The sequence below is a fragment of the Poecile atricapillus genome, chromosome Z (assembly GCF_030490865.1).
Source record: "Poecile atricapillus isolate bPoeAtr1 chromosome Z, bPoeAtr1.hap1, whole genome shotgun sequence".
NCBI classification, from domain to species: Eukaryota; Metazoa; Chordata; class Aves; order Passeriformes; family Paridae; genus Poecile; species Poecile atricapillus.
In genome coordinates, this window is record NC_081289.1 from 2,299,260 (window position 1) to 2,326,636 (window position 27,377).

At 44.9% G+C, this 27,377-nt stretch overlaps 1 protein-coding gene across 3 annotated transcripts in view; it reads left to right on the forward strand.

Moving 5' to 3' along the window:
* The window catches only part of LOC131592839 (MICOS complex subunit MIC19-like), a 125,057-nt gene extending 101,434 nt beyond the window's left edge, over nt 1–23,623 (forward strand). For 2 of the 3 annotated variants that reach the window (XM_058864651.1, XM_058864653.1), the window contains exons 7-8: nt 17,836–17,971; nt 22,933–23,623. In XM_058864651.1, coding sequence (XP_058720634.1) covers nt 17,836–17,971; nt 22,933–22,959 — 163 coding nt within the window. In that variant the 3' untranslated portion in view covers nt 22,960–23,623. The remainder of the gene's footprint in view (nt 1–17,835; nt 17,972–22,932) is intronic. The other variant, XM_058864652.1, reaches the window with a different exon arrangement.
* The last annotated feature ends 3,754 nt before the right edge of the window (nt 23,624–27,377 follow it).

Consider the following 27,377-nt stretch of genomic DNA (forward strand, 5'->3'; position numbering starts at 1 on the left):
TTCTGCTTTGTGTTTTGTTTTGATTTTTGATGAGCAGGAAGAGAAAAGTCCTTTCTGAGCTGCTGATAATGATACAAATAAAATTTTAAAGTCTAAGAAAAACTCATTTTATCTCTTAACAGCATGAATGGTTGAATGTTCTCTGGTGTATATATAAAAATTTTGTAGTGTTTAATGGTGCAGAGTATATTGAACACTAAATTAATCTGTCCCTTAAACAAGAGGGACAGGATGACCATTGATCAAAGTCTGATTTAAGCATAATTTGGAGGGTTTTCCATCATGTCTGGAAATCCAGGAAGGCTGGGATAAAATTCCCACCTGGGTGTCTCCTTCCCCTGTTCCAGTGGGATATTTTCAGCTTCCAAAATGAAATGATTGCCTCATTTCACATGCATTATTCCAAAAGAAGGTTTTGTTGGGATTGGAAGTTTTGCTGAAGAGCTCTGGGTGGGTTTAGTGGGCAGAGGTGGGAGATGGGTTTGGGATTGGGTTTTTCCTCCTGATACAGAAAAGATTTCCTGAGTAAATCAAATACTTTGGGTTCCTTTTTGTGTACAAAAGGAGCTGAGGGATAGAGAAGGTGCCATTCCTGAGCATCAATGAAATTTAAGGGAACCATTTTATAGGATGCAGAAATCAAGGAATATTTGCTGAGGAGGATTTGGACAGGGAATCACATTCCTAATCCTTAATTTTCTAGAAACTAAAGGTGTGAGTTGAAATCATCCATTTGACTGGTCTGTAATAGCAGTACTGCAATTACTGTGCTGCTTTTGCATTTGAAACCAAATTTCCTAAAAATTACTTGGAATTTTTAAATCAGCGGATCCAGTATTGGTCCATTGCCTTCCAAGAAAACAAAAGGAAAAAAAAAAACCAACCCAGGAAATAAAAAGGTGCCTGAAATATGCACATAAATTGTGGCAGATTTGATGAAGTGCCTGAAATACCAATATTACTTTACAATGTAAAGGTTTTTCCTTACATCAAATCCTTTTAAACACCGTGTCTTTTTTATTGAAGGTTTCAATGCAGGAGATGTTATTTTATCACTGCCTCTTTTATGGAACTTGATGGATAAATGAGGGATGATTTAGTGAGACCCAAAGATGCTCTTTCGGTGTCACGGGCGCTTCTCATGTGCAGTTTAATTGCACGTGAGGATTGAGAGGACAGAGGCTCCAGTGGTGTTTAAAGAGTTGTTTAATTGGCTGTAAAAGAAGAATTAAATAAGGTTGAGCTGCTAAATTTTGTTAATGCATAAAGCCATGTGCTGCCTGTGATTGCAGGTTCCAAGTGCAAGATTAATGGATCTAATTGTGGTGTTATTAGCAAATAGTCTGACTTTATTTTAGGCATGTCTAGAATTAGGTACCCAGTTTTAGTGATATAACTTGAATTTCTTCCACTTTTTAAGCTGCAACATTTCCAAGAGCAAGAAGTGGACGGTGTTGTTACATATTAAATATTTCCTGGATTTTCCTTCCTCCATTTAATCCCTGAAATTACATCAGTCATGGCTTCATCAGTCTTTAGGGATAATTAAACCGCATTAAAAGGGGAAAAATACAAATATCCCACATGGGTTTGGATCAGAGACCTGGCAAGTCTTGTGTCTGCAGTTCCTGTTGTTGCCTGCATTAACCTGATATTCCAAATGTCCATGAGGAATGTTTTATCTCCACGAAGGCCCTGATTCACATTGATCAAATTGGGAATTATCAAATGCTTCATCTCTTTATGAGCCTAATTCCCATTGATCAAATCCTAAACGAGCAGGTTCAGGCAGTTCCTGCACTCCCCAAATCACATTAAAACAACATTACAGGGCCATGCTGCCCCTCCTAAAGCTGGAATTATCTTCCCACAGTTACATTATAACCCCAATTATTCCATTATGAAGATGGCTCTGTTATAATGAGGAGTTTACACAAGAAGAGAAGAATGCAACGTTATAGGAAGAACCAGGCTTTGGGCAAGGATTTGAACTTTTCCTAATCAAATTCTCCCTTTGTTTTGTGGGTTTTTTCCCTTAATTTGGAGGGCTGGGGGTGGGAAATTCGGCAGCTGCGGTGGTGACATTTTATTCCCCCGTGGTGTCTCGAGCTAAGTGACATCTTCATTATTCATTTAAGAAGCAGAGAGGGTAAAGGCAGCCTAAAATAATTGTTTTTTATCTTTGGTGGGTTTTGATTTCTGGTGGTATATTTAGAATTCATAGCTGTGCATTAGTGCTTTTTCCTAAATATTCTGCCATTCCTCTCCTGCTCTGCTGCTCTTGTGGAAAACATGGAATCGCTTCTTGCTGCTTGGATTATTTTTGGGAAAATCTTCATTCCAAGCCATCCAGGCTGATGGGAACCCTAAATCCTCCTGGGGGATTGTCTGATCAGTTTGGGGTGAGGTTCCCCCAGTAATGGAATTAATTCCCCAAAGTTTGCTTGGACAGTGCCAGCTGTAATCCAGAGGAACTTCTGTATCATTTTTTTGGGAAGTTTTGGGTGTTCATTCTGAATCACAGATTTTAGGTGGCTTTATCCCTTTATTAAGAATCTTTTGGCTGTGACTCTCTCCATCAATTCCCATAGAATGAATGGGAATAAATGACAATTTAATATCATATCTTCCTTTAATTAGGATTTCTCTATCACAATGCCTGGGTCGTTAATTTTTACTGGAAATAAAATTTAAGGCATTGATATCATCATGAAATCACAGAGTGGTTTGGGCTGGAAAGGACCTTAAGGATCATCCAGTTCCACCCCCTGCCATGGACACCTCCCCCATGAAGTTCTGTTTGATGTTCAGCTGTGAATATTTGAAATATTCTCAGTATTTCCTGATGCTGCTGTGAGCCGAGAAGGAGCATAATGAAAGCACAGTAAATTAATAACAGCAGCACTTGGATATTCAGATATAATTGTCTCACAAAGCAGTGGTGCCAATTCTCTGGACACTGAGGGGGAAAAAAAAACAGGGTGGAGAGAAAATCAGCTTTTTATTGATGACTTTGGACTGAGTCCAGGGACGTGTGGCTTTATTTCCCCATCACCCTTCTGATGTTGGGGCACATATGGTGACTTTTGAAGGGCTCTTGCACTGCCTGTAAATTAGGAATATCGATAGTTTCTTAATGCAAATATCTTCAGTCACCATTGTGCTGCACTCACATGCCTCAGTAACGTGGAAACCTGTGCTGCAAACAGCCAGACTAAGAATTTGTGCTTTACTTCTCCTTGTGCAGACCCAAACTTGCAGTTTGTAGCAGCTCCTGTTGTACCTTAAATAACATCATTGATTCCCAAAATGGTTTGGGTAGAGGGGACCTTAAAGCTCATCCCATTCCAACCCTGCCATGGGACACCTTCCCTAGACCAAGCTTCTCCAGCCCATCCAACCTGGCCCTGAATTAAAAGCAGCTGCTTTTGAAACCTAATTTAAAACTACAAATGACCAGTTGTTTATGAAATACTACACACTGTTTTTTCAATAACAGAAAATAGGGAAGCTACAAAAAAAATCCTGCAGGCTTTGTGCCTTTAGTTAAGCTTTTTTTGCTTAGCCAAGGGCAGTGAGCTCTGCACAGAAAGCTCCTGAATTAATGTTTTCTCTTACAAATACAGCAAATATAGGTGGTGCTTTGTCAGGACAGAATCATTGCAGGGTTGTTTGCTCTGATGATGCTGTTCCTGGTGGTATCCTTGATTTTTTTTGTCACGTGTTCTGCCTGGGGATGATGGTCCCAAGTTACTCCTGACATCCTTAGAGAGGTGTGAGCTGTTTGTCAGTGATGCTGGGAATGAAAGAATTAAACACCATAACTCAGCTCAGCTTTTCTTAGCAACAGAGGTACCCAAAGATCTTATTTCTCTTTCTGTTCTTGCACCTCTTCACACACAGCTGTGCTGACACCAGCAGAGTTTCTAAAGGTGCTTCAAACAGAGGTGTCTGATCTCAAACACATTTCACTGCACAGGCCAAGTGTAATTGGAGTTTCCAGCATGGAATTGATGCTGTCCCCCCTCTTAGCTTGAATCCAGTCTGGATTCTGCTTCAGGTGGGAGGAGACATCAGTAAAGAGACTTGAATAAATCTTTCCAGCCTCCTGTTGCCCATCCCAAACCCTGTTCCTTTTGAATAAACTCTTTTTTTTGCTCAGTTCTTTCAGTCAGGGTTTGCTCCTCTTGGATTCACCTGAGGGCTGCAGGAGCAGAGCTCACTCAGGAAATCTCCTGGACTTTCTCTGCTTTGTGAAAGGGATTGTGCTTTGACCCAAGGACCTTAAAATCATCAACCAGCTCCAGTTTAAAGAGGGGACTTGTGTGGGCAGCAGCTCCCCTGTCTCAGTTCTCTGCACCTATAAACAAATAAGAGAATCCTTATTCTGGATTAACTGGCCATTTCCCAGTTATCCTTTGGAATCTCAGAATTCCCTAAAGCCACTTTAAGTGTGTTTCCCTGTGATTGTCACTTCAGACATGACAGCTTTGGCTTTCCCTGCAGCCACACAGACACTGAACCTCGTTCCTTTGATCACTGCAGCCCATTGGGAGTGAGGGGTCTCAGCAGGGCTGGGTGAAACAGGAATTGTGCATTTGGAGCTGGGTACAAACTGGTGGAATATCCTTGTGTTTCCCTTTCACAGAGAATCTCTGCATGGGGATGTGTTTTCATTGAAACCTCTGGGCTCTGATGTGAAATTTAAATGTGCTTGTTTGGTCAGGAAGCAGGACTGAAGGTCTAACTGTTTTTTGAGAGTTACATTAACTTTTAAAATGCATTATTCAAAATTTAAATAGCACATTAATAAAGAGGGCAAGTCAATTCTTTCCATGTTTGGCATAATCTTTTTTTTTCCCCTTTCTAGAAATCATGGGTACATTTATTAAATCTCCCCTCAGGCTATCCCCAGCTTCTCCCACAGTGAGATCCTTTACTCTCTGTAATGGAGAAAGCAATCTTAAAATTAATGTTTGTAAAGCACCGAGTCAGGAATAGGACTTTTTATTTTATTTTATATGAATTGATACATAAGATAAAAGATTTTCTGGGAGGGGGGACAGGTAGAAGAAGAGAATTATTGTAGGATGTTTTGTGGGGGGATAGCTGTGTAGGATAGAGTGGGATAACTGTGTAGGATATTGTGGGATAATTGTGGGGGAAAATTTGCCTATGGGAGAGGAGTTGGAACTGGATGATCTTGATGATCTTTCCCAAGCTGAACCACTCTGTGATTTCATGATCTGCAGGTCCTTTCCCTGTTCAGAAAATCCTTTTCCTGTTCAGGGTGGGTGTGTTGGGAAGAGAAACATGTTCAGCCCCTGCTGCTTTTCTCCATTTGCTTACAGAGGAACACAGAGGAATTTTACAGAGTTGAAAGCAGAGAGTGAAGCTCTGCCCTCACACCTCGGTGGAACTGGTTGTGGTTTTTTGTGTTTTCTCTGGAGTGCTGGGAATCAGCCAGAGCAGATCCAGGAGCAGATCCAGGAGAATTCCTGGATGTCCTCCTTGGGGCCAGTCCCTGCCCTGGCTGCAGCTTTGGGAGCTGCTCCCGAGGAATGAGCGGCTCCTCCCGGTGTGTTTGGCATTCCAGGCTCTGCCAGGGCACATCTGGCTCCCTGCTCCCTCCCCAGCTTTATTCCAAACAAGGAATAAAGCCTCTTGTTTTAATGCCTTATCCTTTGTTGGGATTTCCTCCAAACACGAGTTGCTGATTTCCCAATTACAGCATTAAAGCTGGGAGGTTAAACCCCACAGCAGCTCCTTTTTATTATTAATTTGTTCTGTATTTCCTAATCTTTTGTGGCTGAGATTTGCAAATACCTTTTCTAAGGATGTTTTTAATGAGGCCAAGCCATCTGTAGGATCAAATCCTACAAATCTCTTTGGGAGCCTCCAGCACAGACCTCTCTTTGGGGAAGGGAGAATGTTTCCCAGAGCTGGTGTGGGGATTTTTTTAAGGGAAATTCACCTGTTCCTTGGTACAGGATGAAGAATGAATTACCATTTATCTCTGTTACCACATGATGTGTGGCTCCCCTCTTTTATTTTAATTTCCTTTCTAGTAGTGTTGAAAAATCAGGGTAAAAAATACACCACAGCCATTCTGCTTGGACTGCACCTGAGGGAAATCACAGTTTAAAGGCAAAGTGGGAAGTAAATATTTGGGGAAATCATCTCAAATTTTGGCTTTTGTTGCAAAGGGCTGTCAGACTCAGAAAATGAGGTTTGTAAAATGAGTATTTAGGTTTCTTGTGAAATGGTTAAATTGTAGGATCACAGAATGGTTTGGGTGGGAAGGGACCTTAAAGGACATCCAGGGCCACCCCTGCCATGAGCAGGGACATCTCCCACCATCCCAGGCTGCTCCAAGCCCCAGTGTCCAGCCTGGCCTTGGACATTCCAGGGATCCAGGGGCTGCTCTGGGAATTCCATCCCAGCCAGGAATTCCTTCCCCAGATCCCATCCATCCCTGCCCTCTGGCAGTGGAAGCCATTCCCTGTGTCCTGTCCCTCCAGGCCTTGTCCCCAGTCCCTCTCCAGCTCTCCTGGAGCCCCTTTGGGCCCTGGAAAATAGAAATGAAGACAAATCAGGTCCCCCTTCTCCTCCTTCAGGGGGTGTGGGTACCACTGCAATGAGTTTATTAATTCTGTCAGATTTTCAGTTCAGTCCTTGAATATAAAACCCCTCAGTCCCACAGATCTCTGCTAAAAGGAATGACTGAAATCCTGATAATTCCCCTTCCTGCTGCAGCTCCTTGAACACGACCCACATTTTCCTGGGGTCTCTATTTTGTGTGTGAAAATTCCCGTTGTAGCACAACTCACATTTTTCAATCTGGAAGGGGAATAATTTCATCCTATATCGAAAGAAATGAGAAAAGCAGTTATTCCTTTCAAACTTCCCTTGCCACTTAACGTGGCTCCCACTTCCAAGCCATTTAGGAGCTCCATTAAGCCCCTGGGTTTGCTCCTGTGCATGCATTAGGAGCAGAGCTGGGGTAATATGGAACAGATTTGCTGTATCATGGACACATTTATGAAGATTGATAACAGCCAGGGCTCAGTGTTAACTTTTATTTTCAAACAGGCTGCAGGAGAAACTGCCTGGTATTGCTTTGGGGTTTTGATTTATGAAAAGGTTGCTGCATGAAAAAGACATCCCATAAAGCAGCTCTGCTGGCAGGAGCATTATAAAATAGGGTTGTGAGTAGAGCAAACAATAACTAACTCTAATTATGTTCATTATTGTCTCTCTGAGCTCCCTGTACCTTTTGGGGTGGTTTTTGCACTTATTCCCTCCTCAGCTTTTAAGTGGATTCACCTTTCCCACTGAATGGGGTGAAGGTGAGAAAATCCTGCTGGTTTCTAGTGGCAGCACCCACAAAAGAGGCTTTTTTTGTTTGTATGGGATGAAAGAAGTCACTGAAATTATATCTGCTTGCACAAGTGATGCCAGGAGGAGGAGGAGGAGGAGGAAAGGTCTGTGGTAAAAAAATGCTGTTTCTCTTACAACTCCCATCACTGATGCATTTTCCCCTAAATTATGGCTGTTCTGTGAGGATTATTTCAGACTGTTGCACTTAAGCCCCTTCAAAACAAACCCAAAAATCCCAGTGTGATGGCAGTGATCGCCAGGTTTCAGAACTGTCTTCCTTCTCTCAGCCTGGCACCATCCTTTTTAACAAGATCAGCTGCAGAAAGCTGAATTCTTCACTCAGCAGCAATTAGCAGAAAACTTTAGTGAGAACCAATTGAAATCAAGGGGCACGACCTAACTGGGAAAAATGTGAGTGGTTAATCTAAAGTTTGTCAAACTTGAGCTGCTTGAACTTAAAAGCATCCCTTTACCAAACTACCTGGAGACCTTGCAAAAAGAAGCAGGAGCTTGAAAATCATCTGTGCTGAGGTTATAAAACGCAAGAATGACTTTCTTGGAGCAGAGGGAAGTTCTGTTAAATGAGCCAGTGTCTAATTAATGCTGCCAGCACACGGAGGGGGTGAGGAGAGACCTTTGAAAGGTCTTTGGGAGCTGGCACTGAGGTTTCCATCAGGACCCTCTGCCTCAAACCGCTCCCCTGGTGCCCTCACAGATCCAGGGAATGGTTTGGGTTGGAAGAGACATTCCAGACCATCCAGTGCCACTCCTGCTATGGCAGGGACACCTCCCACTGTCCCAGGCTGCTCCAAACCCCAGTGTCCAACCCAGCCTTGGACATTCCAGGGATCCAGGGGCAGCCACAGCTGCTCTGGGAATTCCAGCCCAGCCAGGAATTCCTTCCCCAGATCCCATCCATCCCTGCCCTCTGGCAGTGGAAGCCATTCCCTGTGTCCTGTCCCTCCAGGCCTTGTCCCCAGTCCCTCTCCAGCTCTCCTGGAGCTCCTTGAATTCCTGGAATGTTCTGGAAGCTCTCCCTGCATCCTTCTCCTCTCTGGGTGAGCACCCCCAGCTCTCCCAGGGTCTCCAGCCCTGGGAGCATCTTTGTTGTCATGTCTTAGAACAGCCCGAGGGAAACACCAACAGGCAGTGAAAAATTACTTGAAAACTTGAAAGATAATTTAAATCACGAGAATAATGAAAAAATATGAATATTGTCATTTCCAGCTCACCCTTCCAGCTCCATTTCCTGACCTGGTCCTGGTGAGAGGAACATTTTCCTTCCTGGGGTGCCACAAAGGATGTTGAGGACATTCTGGTTTTGTGTTTCTGTAGCACATTGTACATCCCATTAGGGCTAAGATGGATTAGAGCAAGGCCCAGTAGCACAATCTCGGTGGGATTTTTTGCTCTTTGTTGGAGGTGATGACATTTGATTTTCATTGCAGCCCAGCCAATTCTGCTTTATGAAAAGAGTGGCTCGGCCTCATCCCAATCCAAGACTTGTGGAATCACACGTGGCCTTTGTGGCTTAGCAGAGTAAATCCAAGCTTGTTTTCTTAAGTAACTTCATGCCCAAATGAAAAATTGGCATTTATTCTGCTATCTCTTAAGATTACAACCTTCAGTTCCCTCGAGTAATCGTCACCCACGCGAGCGGTGAGGCTTGAAGTGTTTAACTGGTGATTGCTTTCTCTGGACGCTGCTTCTGCCCATAATATCTTTTATTTTTGTGGTCAGTTAACAGGGTTTTGGGGCCTTTTATAGCTGAAGAGAATAGTTAAATATATATTGCTCTGGAGAGTAATATTTGGATAATAATGTGCCACGAGTTAGTGTCTTGTGGTGCTTTGTGTTGAGTGCTGTAGTTGACCTTTGCTAGAGAGGAGAAAAGTGTCTGCTTGTTAGAACATATTATTTAGCACCTTTAGAAAGGCAAAACTGCTTGGTTTAGGGTTTGTTTTTTTTTAGTGTGAGGCTCAGTGAAGATTTTATCACCAGGGTTTGGGGATGATGGTGTGATGTTGGGCTTTTACAAAGCCTGCAGTGAGTTGTAGCTCTTGGGAGAGAAGTGGCAGTAATAAATCCAGACTGTGCTTTGCTGTCCTGGGTTTGGTTTATGCTGCTCATTTGGGTTTGTGTTTGGGGTTTTTTTGTGTCTGTGTGCTTTACACACACAGTGATGTAAAGTTACTGTGGAAAATTTAATGCAGGACAGGGCTAACATTAAAATGGGTCATTTTAGTGGATGAAACTCTGTCTTTTTTGCCACCTTCGCATAGAACCGGGGTTCAAACCAGTGCAGAATTATTTTTTCCTTTAAAAATTAGAAACATTGGGGTTTACACTACCATGTAATGGTAGTTAATATATCCAGGTAGTGGCTTCAGCTTCTTCTATGAGAAATATCAACAAAGCATCAATTCAGCCCCCCAGAGACCAAATCTCCTTTTCCATGAGCTGGAGCTGAGCAGAGCCTCGATTCCTTCATTTCCCCAAACCTTCAGAAACCTCCTCCAAATTCCTTATTAGGAGTAAATAGTAAGGAATTGTAGCACATGGCATTGTTTGCTGATCCTTGACTTGTGTTCTCCTGAAGAGCCAAGTGGAATCTCGCCAGTCTTCATTAAATAATTCTTTTCTGAGTGAGTAAGGCTGAGCTCAAGTGATACCACATGCAAGCTCTAAAAATAATCTGTGATCTGGGTTGACATGATGAGGTTTTGGAAGGCAAATGTTGGTTTGTTGATCGTGTAATCGTGGAATTGGAGGGGTTGGCTCCATCCACGCTCAGCCCATCGGACCCTGGGGTTGGGATGAGTTTGGATTTTGTGCTCAACAGTGATGGGACAGGCTTGGCTACATCTGGGATCATTTCTTTGTCTCTGAACTTGTCAAAATTAGGAGCTGGGTTTGATCTGTGCAAGACCAAGAAGTATTTCTCTATATATTTCTATATATAACATTTAGGTACTACAAAATATTCCACAAAACTGCTCCTCCTTGAGTTCCTTCTAATTTAAGCCTGCAGTTGCCAAATTTTCTTTCCTACTTCGTAGCAGCATCCGTGCCCCTGTTAGAAGGAATTTGTATCACTGCCATCCATGTGATTGTTTATTTTAGTATCCTGCTATTCACTAAAAACTGTCCCTTAAGCTAAAAAGAAAAGTGCATCCTAAATTTGGGTGATTCCAGCACGCTGCTCCCTTTGCAGCTGCAGGAGCCAGCTGTGGGAGAGGTACATTTGTGCATTAATGCTGGTGTGCTTTGGAGTTTAAGAGGGTTTTTCTTCTATTTTAGGAGGGGAAGGGAATCTTATAAACAAACAGTGGTTTGGGATAAAGCAAGTCAGTTCATGTCAATTAAAATAAAAGTATTCAGACTCATTTTGTCTGTCAGGGTGGATGGGAATCCTGTCTTCATTTGATAGCTTGCTCCTCGAGGCATTTGGAATTTAGGTGACCACAGCAGGTCAGATCAGTCTCCTGAGCTGGGAGTGGGTTTTTAGGGAATGCTCTAAAAATGAAGGAAGTGTTCAGGGATATAATTTTGCCTTCAAACAAGTGGTGGCGTGGGGCTTTCCTGAGCCAAATCTTGTTTGTAATCTCTTCACGGGGATCTCACACCTTCCTGTAGAATTAATTCTGAACCCAGATGTGTTTTGATGACCCCAGTATCCTCTGCCAGTGAGTCCCAGCTTTTCATCAGCTGTGCTTTGGGAAAGGTTTGGAATCTTTTTGCATTGTAAACCTAGGAAACCTGTCTGGCTGCCTCTCTCCTGTAATCCATTGATCATTCCATCATGTCATTCATTGATAATTGATAATTGATAATTGATAATTGATAATTGAGATTCAGCTCTTGCAGTTGTCCTTCTCTGGGCTGCAGAGATCTGATCCTGTGATCTGATCTGATCTGATCCTGTGGTGTCCTGAAGCTTTTCCTTAGCAAACCAGTTCCAACAAATTAGGATTCACAGCCAGATCCTCATCCTGTTGTCTTCCTCTTACATCCTTGCCCAAGAAAGGTTTTAAGGATGTGCAGAACTTTTTCCATGTGCAAATGTGGAATTGGATTGTGGAATCCTGGAATGGGTTGGGTTGGAAGGGACCTTAAAGGACATCCAGTGCCACCCCTGCCATGGGCAGGGACACCTCCCACTGTCCCAGGGTGCTTGGACACTCCCAGGGATCCAGGGGCAGCCACAGCTGCTCTGGGAATTCCAGCCCAGCCAGGAATTCCTTCCCCAGATCCCATCCATCCCTGCCCTCTGGCAGTGGAAGCCATTCCCTGTGTCCTGTCCCTCCAGGCCTTGTCCCCAGTCCCTCTCCAGCATGTTGGAGTTCTGCTTGTATTTACTTGTTTTGACAGATTTAAGGTCATAATTTCTCTCTAATAACCTCAGAGAAGCTCTTCCCTTCCTGGGAGCAGTAAATGAATTCTTACAACACAAGGAAATTGTTCCCACTTTGCTTTTCCAAGTGGCTGCTCCAACATCCAGCCAGCATTCCAGGTGTTTTACCAGGTGGGAAACACTCCCCAGGTTCAAAATGCAGGCCTCTAGAGAGGTCAGTAGCACTTTCTGACATTCACCCATGGAAAACCAGGGAAAACCTCTAAACCTCTCCTCTCCTCTCCTCTCCTCTCCTCTCCTCTCCTCTCCTCTCCTCTCCTCTCCTCTCCTCTCCTCTCCTCTCCTCTCCTCTCCTCTCCTCTCCTCTCCTCTCCTCTCCTCTCCTCTCCTCTCCTCTCCTCTCCTCTCCTCTCCTCTCCTCTCCTCTCCTCTCCTCTCCTCTCCTCTCCTCTCCTCTCCTCTCCTCTCCTCTCCTCTCCTCTCCTCTCCTCTCCTCTCCTCTCCTCTCCTCTCCTCTCCTCTCCTCTCCTCTCCTCTCCTCTCCTCTCCTCTCCTCTCCTCTCCTCTCCGAACCTCTCCGAACCTCTCCGAACCTCTCCGAACCTCTCCTCTCCGAACCTCTCCGAACCTCTCCTCTCCTCTCCTCGTTTAAAATGTAGTTTTATTTTCTTTTGACAAGGCTGGGTAAGAGATGCAATCAATGAGAGGATGACAAACATTTGCCTGTGGTTTTGGGGGTGCTGGGGTTTTTGGAGAAAGGATATAAAAATAACACAGGGGAGATTAACGCTGGATTTGATTCTGAGTATCACAAAAGATGGAATAAGTTGTGTTCCAACCTTTAAGTCATTCATTTAGTATTGCTCTGTAGATTTTACATTCTCAATTGCAGAGCAGAAACCAGCGTGGTTCTTTCCAGCATTTCAGCAGAATTTCGTTAGGAAAATTCTTTTACACCTTTTGGAGAAGTCACACTCCTCACTGGAGTGTAAATAAAAGCAAGAATCAACTCTGCAGTACTTGATCTTTTGCTGGCAGCACTTCCCACGTGGTGATTGTGAGGGCTCTGTGTGGGCACAGCTTGATTAGGACCAGCATTTGTAGATATTCAGCAATCAGATCTGTGTTATTCCTCCCAAACCATTCGGAGGAGAACTCAACCATTTGGTTTTGTGCCTCACACGTTTCGTAACGCGCCTTCAAGTCATCACCTACAGCATGTGCGAAGACAGCCTTTAAAAATAGTTTAATATAAAGAGTAAATTAATGTAAAAACTAAAAATAATGGTGCAGTGATGAGGACCTTCATTACCATATGCCCTTTTGTCTTTTTTTTTCCCTGGGTTCTGCTTTACAACTATTTTCTGTGCTATATAAACGCACCCTGTGGATTTGCTCGGCAGTGATGCTGCTGGAAGAGGCTCTTTTTGGGTGAAGTAATGTTAAAAAAAGAAGAATTCCTCTCACCAGCACCTTTCTGGGAGGTGATGGAGAGCACAAGTGCCTTGCTGCTGTTTCAGAAGTGTTCACACTTCAGCTTTGAGCTTCCCTCAGGGTTCCCTGAGCTGGGCTCACGTTTCTCTTGCTGCCTCCATGTACAAAATCCCTCCAACGTGGCCTTTCCTGCCCATCTGCTCGGCCAAATCCATCTCTGCTCGGGCTACCAATGTTCCTTTGACTTTTCTTTTTCCTCCTGGCCAAAAGAAGTGGAATCTTGCCCTGGCTGTGTCTGGTGATAGCAGCACTGCAGATTCTTCCCTACCCCAAATTCACATCATCCCCTTTCATCCTGCCATCCTCATCAGTGTTATCCCAGGAAAATCACACATCTTCCCTTTCCAAGCCCTGCATGTCCCATTTCCCTGCTGTTTCCAGTGACTCCACCTCGTACCCCTCACTCATCCCCTTTCCAAACTGCCCAGAGCAGCTGTGGCTGCCCCTGGATCCCTGGCAGATCCAACCAGGGCCAGGTTGGACAGGGCTGGGAGCAGCCTGGGACAGTGGGAGGTTCCATGATGCCATGAAACACATCTTGCTCTTTCTCAGAAGGAATTTCTGCTGGACACAGACAATGTTAATTTATTAAATTCCCACAAATCCTTCTGAAATCCCTCTTAGTTCTTCATAAAGCACCTGAGAACAATTAAGCTGTTACACACTTCATGAGCTGCCCACCGTGAGGGTGTGGATTGCCTCAGTTTCCCTTTGTTTCACCATCTGTTTGCATCCATTTGTTCTTCCTTATCTCTGTGTTTATTCTGAGAACACTGAGAAAAGAAACATCCTCCCTTTTTTTTTTTCAGTTTATTTTGCTTTCTGCCAGGTCTGGTCACAGCGTGGCTCCTCTCTTCCATCAGCAGGACTAAATAAAACAGGTCAGAACATCCTCTCCAACACCCTCCTGTGCTGCTGCTCTGGGGCTCAGTGGGATCACGTCCATTTGTAGGGTTTTGTTTTCAAGTTAAGACTTCCCTGGACTTCCCAAGCACGGCCCCGTGCTGGGAACCACCCCCAGTTTGTGGTTTGGATGTGCTGAGCTGCTCTTTGGAGGAGGCACAGCAAGATTGGATCTCAAAGAGCTGCAGGTTGGGCTGTTGTGCGCTGCTCGGACACAGAGGATGGCTCTGGTCTGTTTTGTTCAGTACTTCAGAAGTAGCCAAGGGTTGCACAAATAAAATCAGCTGCCTTTGATAGGTGTCAGCGCTTTAATGAGGAATTAAATTAAGCCCTGGGTACTCCTGCCCATCTCATGGCACTATTTTTATCTCACGCTCCGCTTTTTTGTTGCTATTTTTTTCCCCATATTTTATGACAATTGCCTGAAGTCCTGATCTGAGGGGGATTATGCCAGATACCTGCACAGCTGGAAACTCATCAGCCATTCAGATTCCTTCAGTGAGAGTGTCAGTTTTAGCACGAAACTCGCAAAGCTCACCGTGGTGATTTCAAATTTCCTCTTTAGTAGACATTTTGTTTGAATGCCATGAAGGGGCTTCTCTCCCCGAGCCCCCAGGAGCACAATAAGCTATGCTCTTTGAGAGAGCCCAGATGAGTACAAAGTTCCCTTCATTAAATTTTCTTTTCATGCTTTAGCATAGAATATTTCTTTTTAAGACAGTCTCTCCCTCATTTCCTTTTGTGTTTTCATCCTATTACCTTTACGAGGTTGTGATGCATCAGCTCGCTGGAAAAGGTGGGTGCAGCCTCCCTCAGAGGTTTATTCCAGCACTGAAAGATTATTCTGGCATGGGAGGTGCTTCAGGAGCAGCTGGAGAAGGGAAAGCATGATCAAGGAATCACAAACTTGATAAAAACACGCTGTTCCTCGCGTGCCAGGCGGCTGCTGCTCGTATTGACTTGTGCTGAGAAAAGCGTTGGGGGTTTTGGGTGTGCTGGTTCTGCTCAGGAATTGTGGAGCTGCGCTGAGTGGAGCTGGAGATCTGTCAGCATCCCCTGGCATTCCCTCTGCACTGATTGTGGTGCAGGAAAACTGGTGGTTTTTCTTCAGTTTGGTTGTGAAATCTCTGAGCAATTTAATAAATAGATAAATAAATATGATGTAGGACACAATCTTGTTTCCTTTACAGGAGCAGATAGTGATAGGACAAGGGGCAAGAGATTTAAATGGAAATAAGGGGGATTTAGATGGGAAATTGGAAAGGAATTCCTGGCTGTGAGGGTGGTGAAGCCCTGGGATGGGTTTCCCAGAGAAGCTGTGGCTGCCCCTGAATCCCTGGATGTGTCCAGGGTTGGATTGGGGTTTGGGACAGTGGGAGATGTCCCTGCCCATGGCAGGGGTGGCACTGGATGGGCTTTCAGGTCCCTTCCAACCCAAACCATTCCGTGGTACTCTGGTGACACTTTTCCCATCTCAGGATCTCTCTCAGGACATGGGATAGTTCAGGAAAGGGATCTCCTGCTCTGAGGATCCCTGGCCCTGCCTGGGACCACACCAGGTTGCTTTGTCCACTCAGGCATTTAAAACCTCCACATATTCACAATAAATTCCAACTAATTGCTGGGTTTGCATTTATTTACCTTTTTCTTAGAAGCTTTTCCCTCAGTCAAACCCTACAGACCCTTAAATGCTTCTGTAAAATGACTTTTATTCAGTGAACCCCAGAACAATTTGGGCTGGAAGGGACCTTAAAGCCCATCCAGGTCCACCCATACCATGGGCAGGGACTGTCCCACTGGCCCAGGCTGCTCCAAACCCTGTCCAGCCTGGCCTTGGACACTTCCAGGGATCCAGAGGCAGCCACAGCTTCTCTGGGAATTCCATCCCAGGGCCTCCCCACCCTCCCAGCCAGGAATTCCTTCCCAATTTAAGTATTAATTGATGTAATCATAGCAACTTCTGTTAGGGAGGTATTTCATTCCCCTTCAGAGGAGTTTCCTTGCTGTTGTTTCTGACCATCCATCTGTGATTCCTGTGATCCATCTCTGGCAGAAATCAATGGGAAACCCTTCAGAGGGGTTCCTATAATGGACAGTGGATCCTCCTTTCCCAACAGGAGATCCTGCAGCCCGTGCTTTATGCCCTTCTCATGCCAGGCAATAATTTCATTTAGTGCTTTCCCAAAAGTGCCAGCAGAGCATCAGGGGAGTGGAACCAGCACAGCTGATCGATACAGAGACACTGCTCACCTTCACATTCATCCAAAAAATGATTTGACTTGAAGGAAGTGGCCTTGTTCTCACTGACCTGCAGTGCCTGGAGGACAGGGCTGAGGGGAGGTTTTCAAAAATCCCCCCTGAAATGTCAGAGTATGAAAACAAGTCACAGAGGGGTGGGAAATGATGTGTCTCACAGGGCTCCCATATGGTTGGCAATGTACAGAGTCCTTTGAAATATTCAAATAAGGAATAATACCTGGGTTTTGGTCACTGATGGCGTGGCTCTGAGAAAAAAAGAAACAATTCAAAAGCTCTTTATCATGGGTTAGAAAGTTTTCCCATTGAAATGGCTTTAAATACAGTGACAGAGTTAATGCAGCAATGCTGGAGCAGCCCATTCCTTTCTCTCTTCACCTGTATATAAGAAGTCACTTTAAAACTTGTGAATAAAGGCACAGCAAGGTTTACTCTGGGTATTTTTAATTAATTCAGGCTCTCTTGGATTGGTTTATCAATTCACACCAGGGGTTTGGGGGTTTATTGGAGCTCTGGTTTAGCTGGATCTAAATCATCACTGCAGGGAGATGCCTACAGGGAACATCCCTGGTGATTCTGTTGTTCCCTGTCCCAGACCCTGCCGTGCCCCCTCCGTGTGCAGCAGTTTGTGGTTACACATTTTGATGCCTGACACGCCTTTGAAGCACGTGCTGATCTCAGCAGAGGGGGGATTAAAGGAAAATCCTTCTCTGTAAGAGTCTGCAGAAGTTTGAACTTGGAGATCATAAAGTGTGGAAGCACCTGGGACTGCATTTAAATTCTGGTTTAGATTTTACAGATGCAGGGCAATGAGTGAAAGGAGAAAGAGATGTTTTTATAGGTACATACTGTAAAATCAAGGTGACTTAACATTCCCTTTTCTTTACCACGACGTCTTCGGTGATTGTCAAGAAATCAATTCCCTGGAGGAGCAGCGTTTGTGCTTCATGTTTCATTTCCCTGAAATGAAACAGGAAAACAGGAAAACCTGCCTTGGCCAATCAGCAAAATGAGAATCAGAATCACAGAGTGGGTTGGGTTGGGTTGGGTTGGGTTGGGTTGGGTTGGGTTGGGTTGGGTTGGGTTGGGAGGGACCTTAAGGATCACCCAGTCCCACCCCCAGTTCCATGGGCAGGGACAACTTCCACTATCCCAGGGTGCTCCAAGCCCTGTCCAGCCTGGCCTTGGACACTTCCAGGGACCTCACCACCCTCACAGAGAGGAATTCTTTCCTCTGGAAGTGCTCAAGCAGCCTGGGATAGTGGAAAATGGCCCTGCCCACGGCAGGAGGTGGGACTGGATGTGCTTTAAACTTCCTTCCTACCCCAACTGATAGAATAATAACAATAACAATAATAACAATAACAATAATAATGATAATAATAAATTTTTGTCTTTCCTGAGGTGTTTTTAGAAGGAAACCCTGAAGCTGTTCTCTGTTCTCACAGGAGATACGAGTCCCACCCGATCTGTGGGGAGCTGCAGGATAAAATCCTCCAGTGCTACCGGGAACATGCCCAGGAGACCCTGAGCTGCTCTGCCCTGGCCAGCCAGTACCTGCACTGTGTCAACCATGCCAAACAGGTGAGCTGCACCTATTCTCACTGAAAACTGCTGGAATGATGAGCAGAGGAATTTCCAATTAGTCCTTCCTCCATGCCTAAGCATTTCCCAGTACATGAGTTCCCAGAGCTCTGTGGAGACCACTTGGAGTTGATTTAAATGCTCAGGTTTCCATCTCTTCCCCTGGGAAGCTGTTGTTTAGTGTAGGAGCTCTTGCTGTTGGCAGATGTTTCCTGTTATCTACAGTTTTAGCAGTAAAACAAGGGGATTAAAATACCTGGTAATTTTTGCTATAAATATGAGAAACTCCTGGATGTCTCAAACTACATTGGTCACCACTTGGAATTCTTGATTTCTTCAGTCTTGTGTTATGCAAGGCTCTAAAACTGCTCTTCACCTGCTCTTGCCCTCCTCTCTTCCAGTTTTGTAGGGTATGGATGTCACTGCCAATTAAAATCTTTATGCTTTATTAATGCAGGATGAAGGAAAATGACAGTAATATGTAAATCATTAAATTAAAAGAAGCTACGATTTCGCACTTTTACTCTTTTCCATCAGCCTTTGTCTTTCAAATACAGAAAAGCATATATTGACCTCAATTGTGTCCTTAAACTAACAAAATGTGCTCACAGCCCACGTGCAGGATGTGTAAAAAGTGCTTAAATAAGTCTGTTGATCTTTATTTCTGCCTGAATCCGTGAGTTAATATTTGAGCACGTGAGGACACCCATTTTTATGTGACAGTGGAGACCTGCAGAGCATGGCTGGTGTTTGATCATGGCCATCACCTTCCCTGGGCTCAGCTCTGCCTGGGCAGAAAATCCATCAGACTTTGGCTCTGATCCTTCTCTGTGACCTTTTGTTTTAAAATGCTGCAGCCTCCAGCTGGTATTCCCAAATTATTAACACTGGAATTGACACTGCTCCTTCTTCAGTCACTGAGAGCTCCCTGTCCCTTCAAATTCACTTCCTTTAATTTATCCTTTATTGATGTTTGTTGTCCCATCCCTGGAAGTGTCCAGGGCCAGGCTGGACAGGGCTTGGAGCACCCTGGGGTAGTGGAAGGGTCCCTGCCCATGGTGGGGTGCACGGGATGGTCTGGAATGTCCCTTCCAACCCAAACCCTTCTGTGATTCCATGATTTCTCCTCCTGCCCATTTTGGAATGCACCAATCTGCTTTTTTAGGAAAAGTCCAGTGAATAACATGAGAATCACGGAGCCATTAAGATTCTTCAGACCATCCAGTACAGTTATCCCCCAGTGCCACCACTGACTGTCCCCAAGTGCCACCTCCACACAGCTTTTAAATCCCCCTGCCCACCCCTGCCCTGGCTGGACAAGCCTTTGAGTGCAGAAATTTTCCACAATATCCAACCTAAACCACCCCTGGTGCAACTTGAGGCCATTTCCTCTTGTTCCATCACTTGTAACCCTGTTTTGGTTTGTTCTGTAGTGGATTTCCCCATGGCCCTGCAGCATCTGCAGCACTAATTTACTGTATGCTTAATTTTTTATTATTTTTTAAAGTAAAAAAGAAAAAAAGTGGATTAATTACTTCGACATGTTTAAGCTCTAACTGAAGTTTGTATCTGATAGGAATTTCTTCAGAAGACTCTGATGAGGATGAATTAATTTATGTTCAGAAGGTGCAGGAAAAGCAAATTGCATAAATATGAGCATTAGGTTTTTGAACCCTTTTAAACACCTTTTTTTTTGTTGAAGATCTTCATCCAAGCCTGTCAAGTAGTTAAAAGTGTTTCCTAAATGTTTCTTATTCTGTTTCACACATACTTCAAGATGAGAATTCAGAGAGGTTTCTCTCATGATAACAGAGAAGGAGAAGCCTTTTATGATGGAAATATTTGCAAGCAGGAGCAATTGTTTTTCCTAATGAACACCAGCCCATCCTCCACGTGCTGCAGCTGTAATTGTAATTATTTTTACTCACTGTTTGCCCACAAGTCCAGACAGTTACTTTGAAATAATTCCTAAACGCTGCTATAAAATCACTTCAAAATTACCTTGCTTGGGAGCCAGAGGAGGGGGATAAATGGCAGATGCAGAAATGAAAAAGTTAACTGACACTGGCTACAAGAAACAAAGGAAGAAGAAAATTTGCTAGAGGGAATAGAGCAAGATATTGGAAAGCAAATAAGTGAACTAATCCGATTTCCTGGCGGTGAGTCTGGGCACTTGTGCTCGGGCTGAGCACACTCTGTGCTTTTCATAAATTGAATTTATTGACTCCTCTTTCTTTCCTATCTTGCTTATAATTATCTCCCCCTCTCTTCTGTGTGCTCCTTATTTCTCATGCTGTCTGTAATCTCATGTCTCTATCTGTCCTTTTCTCCCCTCCTTAGAAAAGCCCAGAGAGTTGTTAATTCCGAGGGCTTTGACACATTGTTGTATCTTCCCTTGAAATCTCTTCCCAAAGTCATGAGAAGCTGGGGAGATAAATTAAACTCTGTTATTAATGTTTGCATGTTATTACAGTGATAATGCCAGTAATGGAGAGGAAAACTTAACCTAATGGAGCCATTAAGGGGAAGATATTTGGATTGTCTATGGCATTTATTTGTGCTGCCACTCCTGAAGTAGCTCCAGCCAGTCCATCCATGGCTTTTTAATCCTTTTTCCTGGTTTTCCAGACATGGAAGAGCTGTTAAAATATATCTTTTTTGGGTTTTTTTTTTTTGCATTTTTTGGGGTTTTTTTTCCCCTCTCAATTTTTCCCCACCCTGGGCTACAAGAAGTTCTGATTCTTACATAGAAACACAGCTATGGTTTAAAAAATCCGTGCAATAATTTCCTGTTAAACCATTGAATTCCAGAAGGATTCAGGTCTCTGCAGGCAGAAGAGGTTTAAGAGTATTTAAAATAACAATACCAGTAGCTGCTGGTGCCTGACAGCCTGGCTACAAAAATGTTATCCTTCAGCCTTGTAACCACTATTTTAATTTGTTGGATCAAGTGGGTCCTTAATTATGAATCCTAAATAGAATAAAAACAGGATTTTAGCCTCATCCTCCTGTATTTTTACTTGATACCAATTTCCACTCTGAAGAGAAAAATGCATGGAATTTGTGTATCTGGAAACACTGAATCGAAACACAACAAAAAGAGTTCATCATTTAACAGTGTTCTCATTGAAGGAAGTTTATTATGGACCAGCTTCCCTCCATGGGGTTATGGGAAAAAAAGAAAAAAAAAAGGAAAATATTTTAAATGCATTAATTTAAAAAGGCAAGGAAAAACAGTAAAAACCCCAAAATGTAGATAAAACCAAAGCAAGGCTTGGAACACCCCTGTTTGTCTGAAGGTGAAGTTTTGTGGGCAGAAATACGGACAGGACGAACAAATATCTGCAATTTCTGTCCTTGGGACACTCAACAAAAGTAGCCCATTTTTTCTGAGATCCCTTGGGAATTTCTTCTGTTAACTTGTGCAGTGTTAAAACAACATAAAGTTAATATTCAGCCCAGAGATGGTTTGGAGTGAGTCTGTAATTCCTCCGGAAAAAGGAATTTTCCTGAGCTTTCCAGAAATCTTCATGGGGAGGTTTTGGTAACGGATGAAACTTCCCCACATTTTGGTTTGCAAATGCACCCAAAACTGACTCCTTTTATTCCATCAGCCTCTTCTTCTCCTCCTCTGTGGATTCTGGAGGGTTCTGTGGGCACAAGGACAGGCACCACCTTTGTGTGGATGCCTTGGAGAATTTTAAAGTCACAATTGTTAAGGTTGGAAAATTCCTCCAGTTCCATCGAGTTCCAGCATTCCCAGCAGTGCCACGTCCCCAAGTGCCACATCCACACTTAAAATCCTTTTAATTTAAAATGCTTTTAAATCCCTCCAGGAATGGGAACTCCAGCCCTGCCCCCAGGCTGGACAATCCTTTTGGGAAAGACATTTTTCCTAAAATCCAATCGAGGTGCAGCTCTTAACCCTTGCAGGAACTGGGTGGAACAGCGCAGTTTACGGGGTTGTTTTTAGGAATAATATGAAAATTTGGTTGGAGCCAGACCTGAAATGGTTTTAATTCCCTTTATTGTTAATTTTCCCTAAATTCCATGACTGTGACAATGCAGTCCAGACTTCCAAGCTGTGTAGAGTTGCTCAGACACCTGAATCAGCTGTTTGGAGGTCACCTGTAAGATTTCAAGGTTTAAATTTGGGTTTGTTCCTGACATAAAACCTCAGACTTATCAAATCCCTTCCTACCATTTCTTGCAAGGAGACTCTTAATTAGTCCTGACTCGTTTGATGGGTTTTGTAGGCAAGAAAAATGGTTTGGTTTGGAAAGGGCTTTAAGGATCATCTCATTCCAGCCCCTGCCAGAGGCAGGGACACCTCCCACTATCCCAGGTTGCTCCAAGCCCTGTCCAGCCTGGCTTGGAACATTTCCAGGGACAGGAAACCTGGTCTAGTGAAAAGAATTAAATGATTTTTATGGTCCTTTCCAACCCAAACCATTCCACACTCTGTGACTCTGTAATGGAGCCCGAGATGAGTGCAACATGTTCAGACTGTTGGGGTTTTAATTCTGGCTCAGAACCCGGGAAGGAGCCAGGCAAGGGATACTCAGTGTTGGATCTTTTCAGGATATTTTTCCTCAAGAGTTTAATTGCTGGGAATGGGATTTTTCTTATTGTAAGGTCAGGTGTTTTAATTTCCTTTAATAGCCACAGCACTAAAGCCATGGCAGCATGAGGGGGGATGAAAATGGATCATTAGAGAGACTCTTCAGGCCTCCAAAGCACTGCCTTGTTGAGTCCTCAGATCCCTTCATTCTGCTTCTGTGGCTTGTCTCTGGTGTGGTGTGTTTATCAACAAGGCTTCTTGTTCTGTATTTAGATTTTAAAAAACATCAGATCTTAGGAAAGAATTGTAGCCAAACTTCAGGGAGTGTCTGGAATAACTCGGATTTACTGAAATATGTGTTTTTCCCTCTCTTTTCCCTCCCCTCTGATCGTTTCTGCAGCAGAGCTTGCTCGGGAGAGGAGGATAAAGGCATTGTCCAAACCAAGCACAAGACCATCAACTAATTTCAGCAGAAGAGCTTTTTTTTCTCCCCAAGAATGACCTGGCAGCCCATTTGCAGGGCAGCCCAATAAAGACAAGAAGTGGAAGAGCCATTTGAAGGGCAGCATCCTCGCGGCTCAATCAGCGGGGCCGCTCGGGAAGCCGAGACCTGGATCTTGTTCCATCAGAGCTCGCCTTCCGCCTTATCAAAGCCCACTTACTGGAGCATTGGAAGGAAGGGAAAGAAAAGAACCTTTCTCTGACCTCAGAGAGGGAAAATATCCTTCAAATGCTGCTGTTTCACTGTAGAATCTGCTCAGAAACATCTCGCTGTCAGAGGGAGGGAGGGAGGGGGGTAACCCTTGCAGCGCCGGGACGCGGCCGTTCCTCGGGAGCAGCCCCCGGTCCTGGTGCCAGAGTTCTCCTCACAGTGTAGAATTGTAAATTGTGCTTCAGCTTCCCAAATGACCTGGCTTGCTGAGGTCTCTCTCTGCAGGCCTTCTGCTGGAATGATGTTCATGATCCAACGCTTAGGGTGCTCCACGGCCTTTATTTCCACGGGATGGTTCTGTTGTGCTCCTCGCTCGTATCAAGTCCTGACGAAAATGCCTCACTCTGTACCAACAATAAATCTTGTTTTATGCACAAGATTGATGCTGCAGTCTGTCTCCCTTCCCACTCCTCGGGGGTGGATGGTGTTCCCTCTGCTGTGTCAATCACGCTTTCCCAGCAGATGTTGTTGCTGAAGCTTTCAAGCACAGACTTTTCATGCACAGCCAGCCCTGGTATCAGGAACGGGGCTGGGATTGAGCTGTTTTCCATCACAGCCACCTAAAAGGATCCCACGTGATGGGAGTGTTGTGATTTATCCACTACCACTTCCCTCCTTGGGAAATGCTTGTGAATGGAGCGCTGCAAGCTCTGGTTGCATGGAGAGGTTGTGGGTTCCCCATCCCTGGGAGTGTCCCAGGCCAGGCTGGATGGGAATTGGAGCAGCCTGGGATGGTGGGAGGTGTCCCTGCCCATGGGAGGGGGTTGGAATGAGATGGGCTTAAAGCCCCTTCCCACCCAAACCATTCTGAGATTCTGTGAAAGGGCAGAAACTCCCTGAAAATCTCCAGCTTTGTGCAAGCACTCAGTTTCCTTCAATTCTTTTCCTTCAGGTAAAAACCACCACACTCCTTGTCCCAGGCAATCTTAGGAGGGACTTTTTACACAACAGGGAAAGTAATGATGTCAAATGAGCAGCGAGTCTGGAGCCTTCTGCTGTTAATTTACCTGTTCTCCCTCTCTAATTGGCTGTGTTTGAACCTCATCCTACTGAACAACTGTGGGTGCACCTGTGGATCTCATTTATTATTCATGCAAAATATTACCATGGACTTCCCTAATTATCAAGATGCTTTGTGAGCGCTGTTGAATTAAGGATTTATTTTTTTTTATGCTACCCAGAGAAGCTGGGAATTTTATTTTTTAACATGCCAAGCAACTGTAATGTTGGTGGGAGAGGAGGATCCTGGAGTTCAACATCAGGTGCCAGGTGAGCTGCTCGGGAAAAACAACAGGGACATAAGCACCGTGTTTACACGGTGACTTGCTGTAGTGTTTACAAATCAGCTAACTCACAAATCCTTCTCTCCAATGTTCTCTTTTGTAACAGAGAGCCAAGAAGTTGGCAGAGCCAGCCTTGCCAGACTCAGAATTGGCAGCAAAATGCAGCATAGAGGAAAAGCAGACGTTTTTCAGGCCAGATGATGCTGTAAAATCAGGGGAAGAGCTGTGTCGGGAAGGAAGGTCTCTGTTACTGCCAAATGTTTATTGGTTTCTCATCCTGACAGCCTTGAGCAATGAGAGTCAGCCTTGCCTGCTTTGTTCCAACTGTGTTTGAGGTGTTGTGTTCTTTAAACATCTTCTGTGGCATCAGGGGTGGCAGCTGCAGCCTGTGTGGCTTGGGGGAGGATGGTGGCAGCAGCAGGATAAGGACTTTAAAAATGGCCCTGGTGTGGGCTTTACAACTGACCCTGGTGTGGAGTTTAGAACTGGTCCTGGTGTGGAGTTTAGAACTGTTCTTGGTGTGGAGTTTAGAACTGTTCTTGGTGTGGAGTTTAGAACTGGCCTTGGTGTGGAGTTTAGAACTGGTCCTGGTGTGGAGTTTAGAACTGTTCTTGGTGTGGAGTTTAGAACTGTTCTTGGTGTGGAGTTTAGAACTGTTCTTGGTGTGGAGTTTAGAACTGTTCTTGGTGTGGAGTTTAGAACTGGCCCTGGTGTGGAGTTTAGAACTGTTCTTGGTGTGGAGTTTAGAACTGTTCTTGGTGTGGAGTTTAGAACTGACCCTGGTGTGGAGTTTAGAACTGGCCCTGGTGTGGAGTTTAGAACTGGCCTTGGTGTGGAGTTTAGAACTGACCCTGGTGTGGAGTTTAGAACTGGCCCTGGTGTGGAGTTTAGAACTGTTCTTGGTGTGGAGTTTAGAACTGGCCCTGGTGTGGAGTTTAGAACTGTTCTTGGTGTGGAGTTTAGAACTGGCCCTGGTGTGGAGTTTAGAACTGGCCCTGGTGTGGAGTTTAGAACTGTTCTTGGTGTGGAGTTTAGAACTGGCCCTGGTGTGGAGTTTAGAACTGGCCCTGGTATGGAGTTTAGAACTGACCCTGGTGTGGAGTTTAGAACTGTTCTTGGTGTGGAGTTTAGAACTGACCCTGGTGTGGAGTTTAGAACTGGCCCTGGTGTGGAGTTTAGAACTGTTCTTGGTGTGGAGTTTAGAACTGTTCTTGGTGTGGAGTTTAGAACTGATCCTGGTGTGGAGTTCAGAACTGGCCCTGGTGTGGACAGCCTTTGCCTTAAGAGCAGAGCAATAATTCTGGATATTTCTGGCATTTCACCACCACCTCTGCTTTTGCCACCTCTGCTTTTGTGTACGTGCATCCCTGCATCCCAGAGGTGTTTGATTTCTTCCTTCTCCCCACGTGCTGATGTGGGTGCTGAAATCTTCAAATCTTGGAAGTCCCCTGGGGTTTTTTATGGGAGTTTATGGAGAAGTTTCCCTCCTATTCATGATTTTATGATTCTGTGACCTTTTTCAGCACCTGCAGATCCCAAACCCACACCAGCTGTTGGTGGCAGCAGGAGCTGCTGGATCAGAGCAAGGCCAGCCTCCTTCATCAGTAGCAGGGACAGAGTGGAGAAGTGCCAGGATTTTTGTCCAGGGTGTCAAATGTGATTTGCAGGACCCCAAATCATCTTTTGTCCCGTGCTGGGTGACTGCATGCTGCAGCTCCCTGCCCAGGGTCAGTCCTGTTCCATCAGGAGCTGGGTGCTGCCAGATAAAAACAAACAAGGATTTAGATTTGGGTGCAAACAGCTGCAGATGTGGATTTTGTCACCTGGTCAGTCCATAATTTGTGATGCTTTGTGTGGAGCTGACACTTGTGGGAGCTGGCTGCAGACACAAGAGGGGATGTGTGAGAGCAGAAGAGGCTGAGCTCCTGCAGCCAGGAGAGTCCTTTCCGTGCTCAGCCTCTCCCAGCTGTGCCCACAAAACCCTCCAGGGGTCATGGCCAGCTCGTGTTCCTGCTTTCCAGCAGTGAGGAAAGCTCCCTGAGGAGCTGGGGGCTGTTCCCACTGTCACAGCAGAGTTCAGGACAGCAGTGAGTGACCCCCAGAGCCCAGGGCAGGATTCATGAGGAGCTCTGGGAATGGCGAGGGAGGTGAGGCAGGGATGCTGCTGGGGAACACCCTGCTGCTTTCAGCTCTGTGTTGGCTCTGTCACCTCCCTGGCTGCTCTCAGAAGTGTCAAACAGGGCCTGGCAGCAAGGACATCTCTGGTTTGATCATCAAAGTTCAGCAGCCAAGGAGCTGGAGCAGCATCTGCCCCTCCCTGGGGAAGAGGGACAGGACCTGAGCTTGGCCGTGGTGTGAGGGGGACCTGGGGCTGCAAGTCCTTGCAAAATTCCAGGAGAACGTGGGGCACTGAGCCAGGGCTCCTCTGCAAGAATGTCAGCTCCATGTGAACAAAGACACTGGGTAATTAGAGAGGTAATTAGTTTGGTAATTACTAAGGCAATTAGTTTGATTCTCTCTCAAGCCAGTAACTGCTGGGAAGTGCTGGAGGGAGCACCTTGAGTTTCAGGCTGCAGCAGCCCCCCGAGGTTAACCCTTCACCCCCTGCCTGGGAAGCTGACATTGATGAAAATGGGGTGGCTTGGAGGGAAAATAACCCCAAACCCCCATTTTGTCAGAGGTCTTGTGCTCCAAAACTCTTGGGCCATTTTCTGATGCCACCCAGAAGTGCTTGTGCCATGGTCAGGGCAGGATTTAAGGCAGATCACCCAGCAGTGGTGAGGTTACTGCAAGATTTTATATTTCCTTAAGAATACTGGGGACATTTTTTGGGTGGGGACGCTCCTTGGG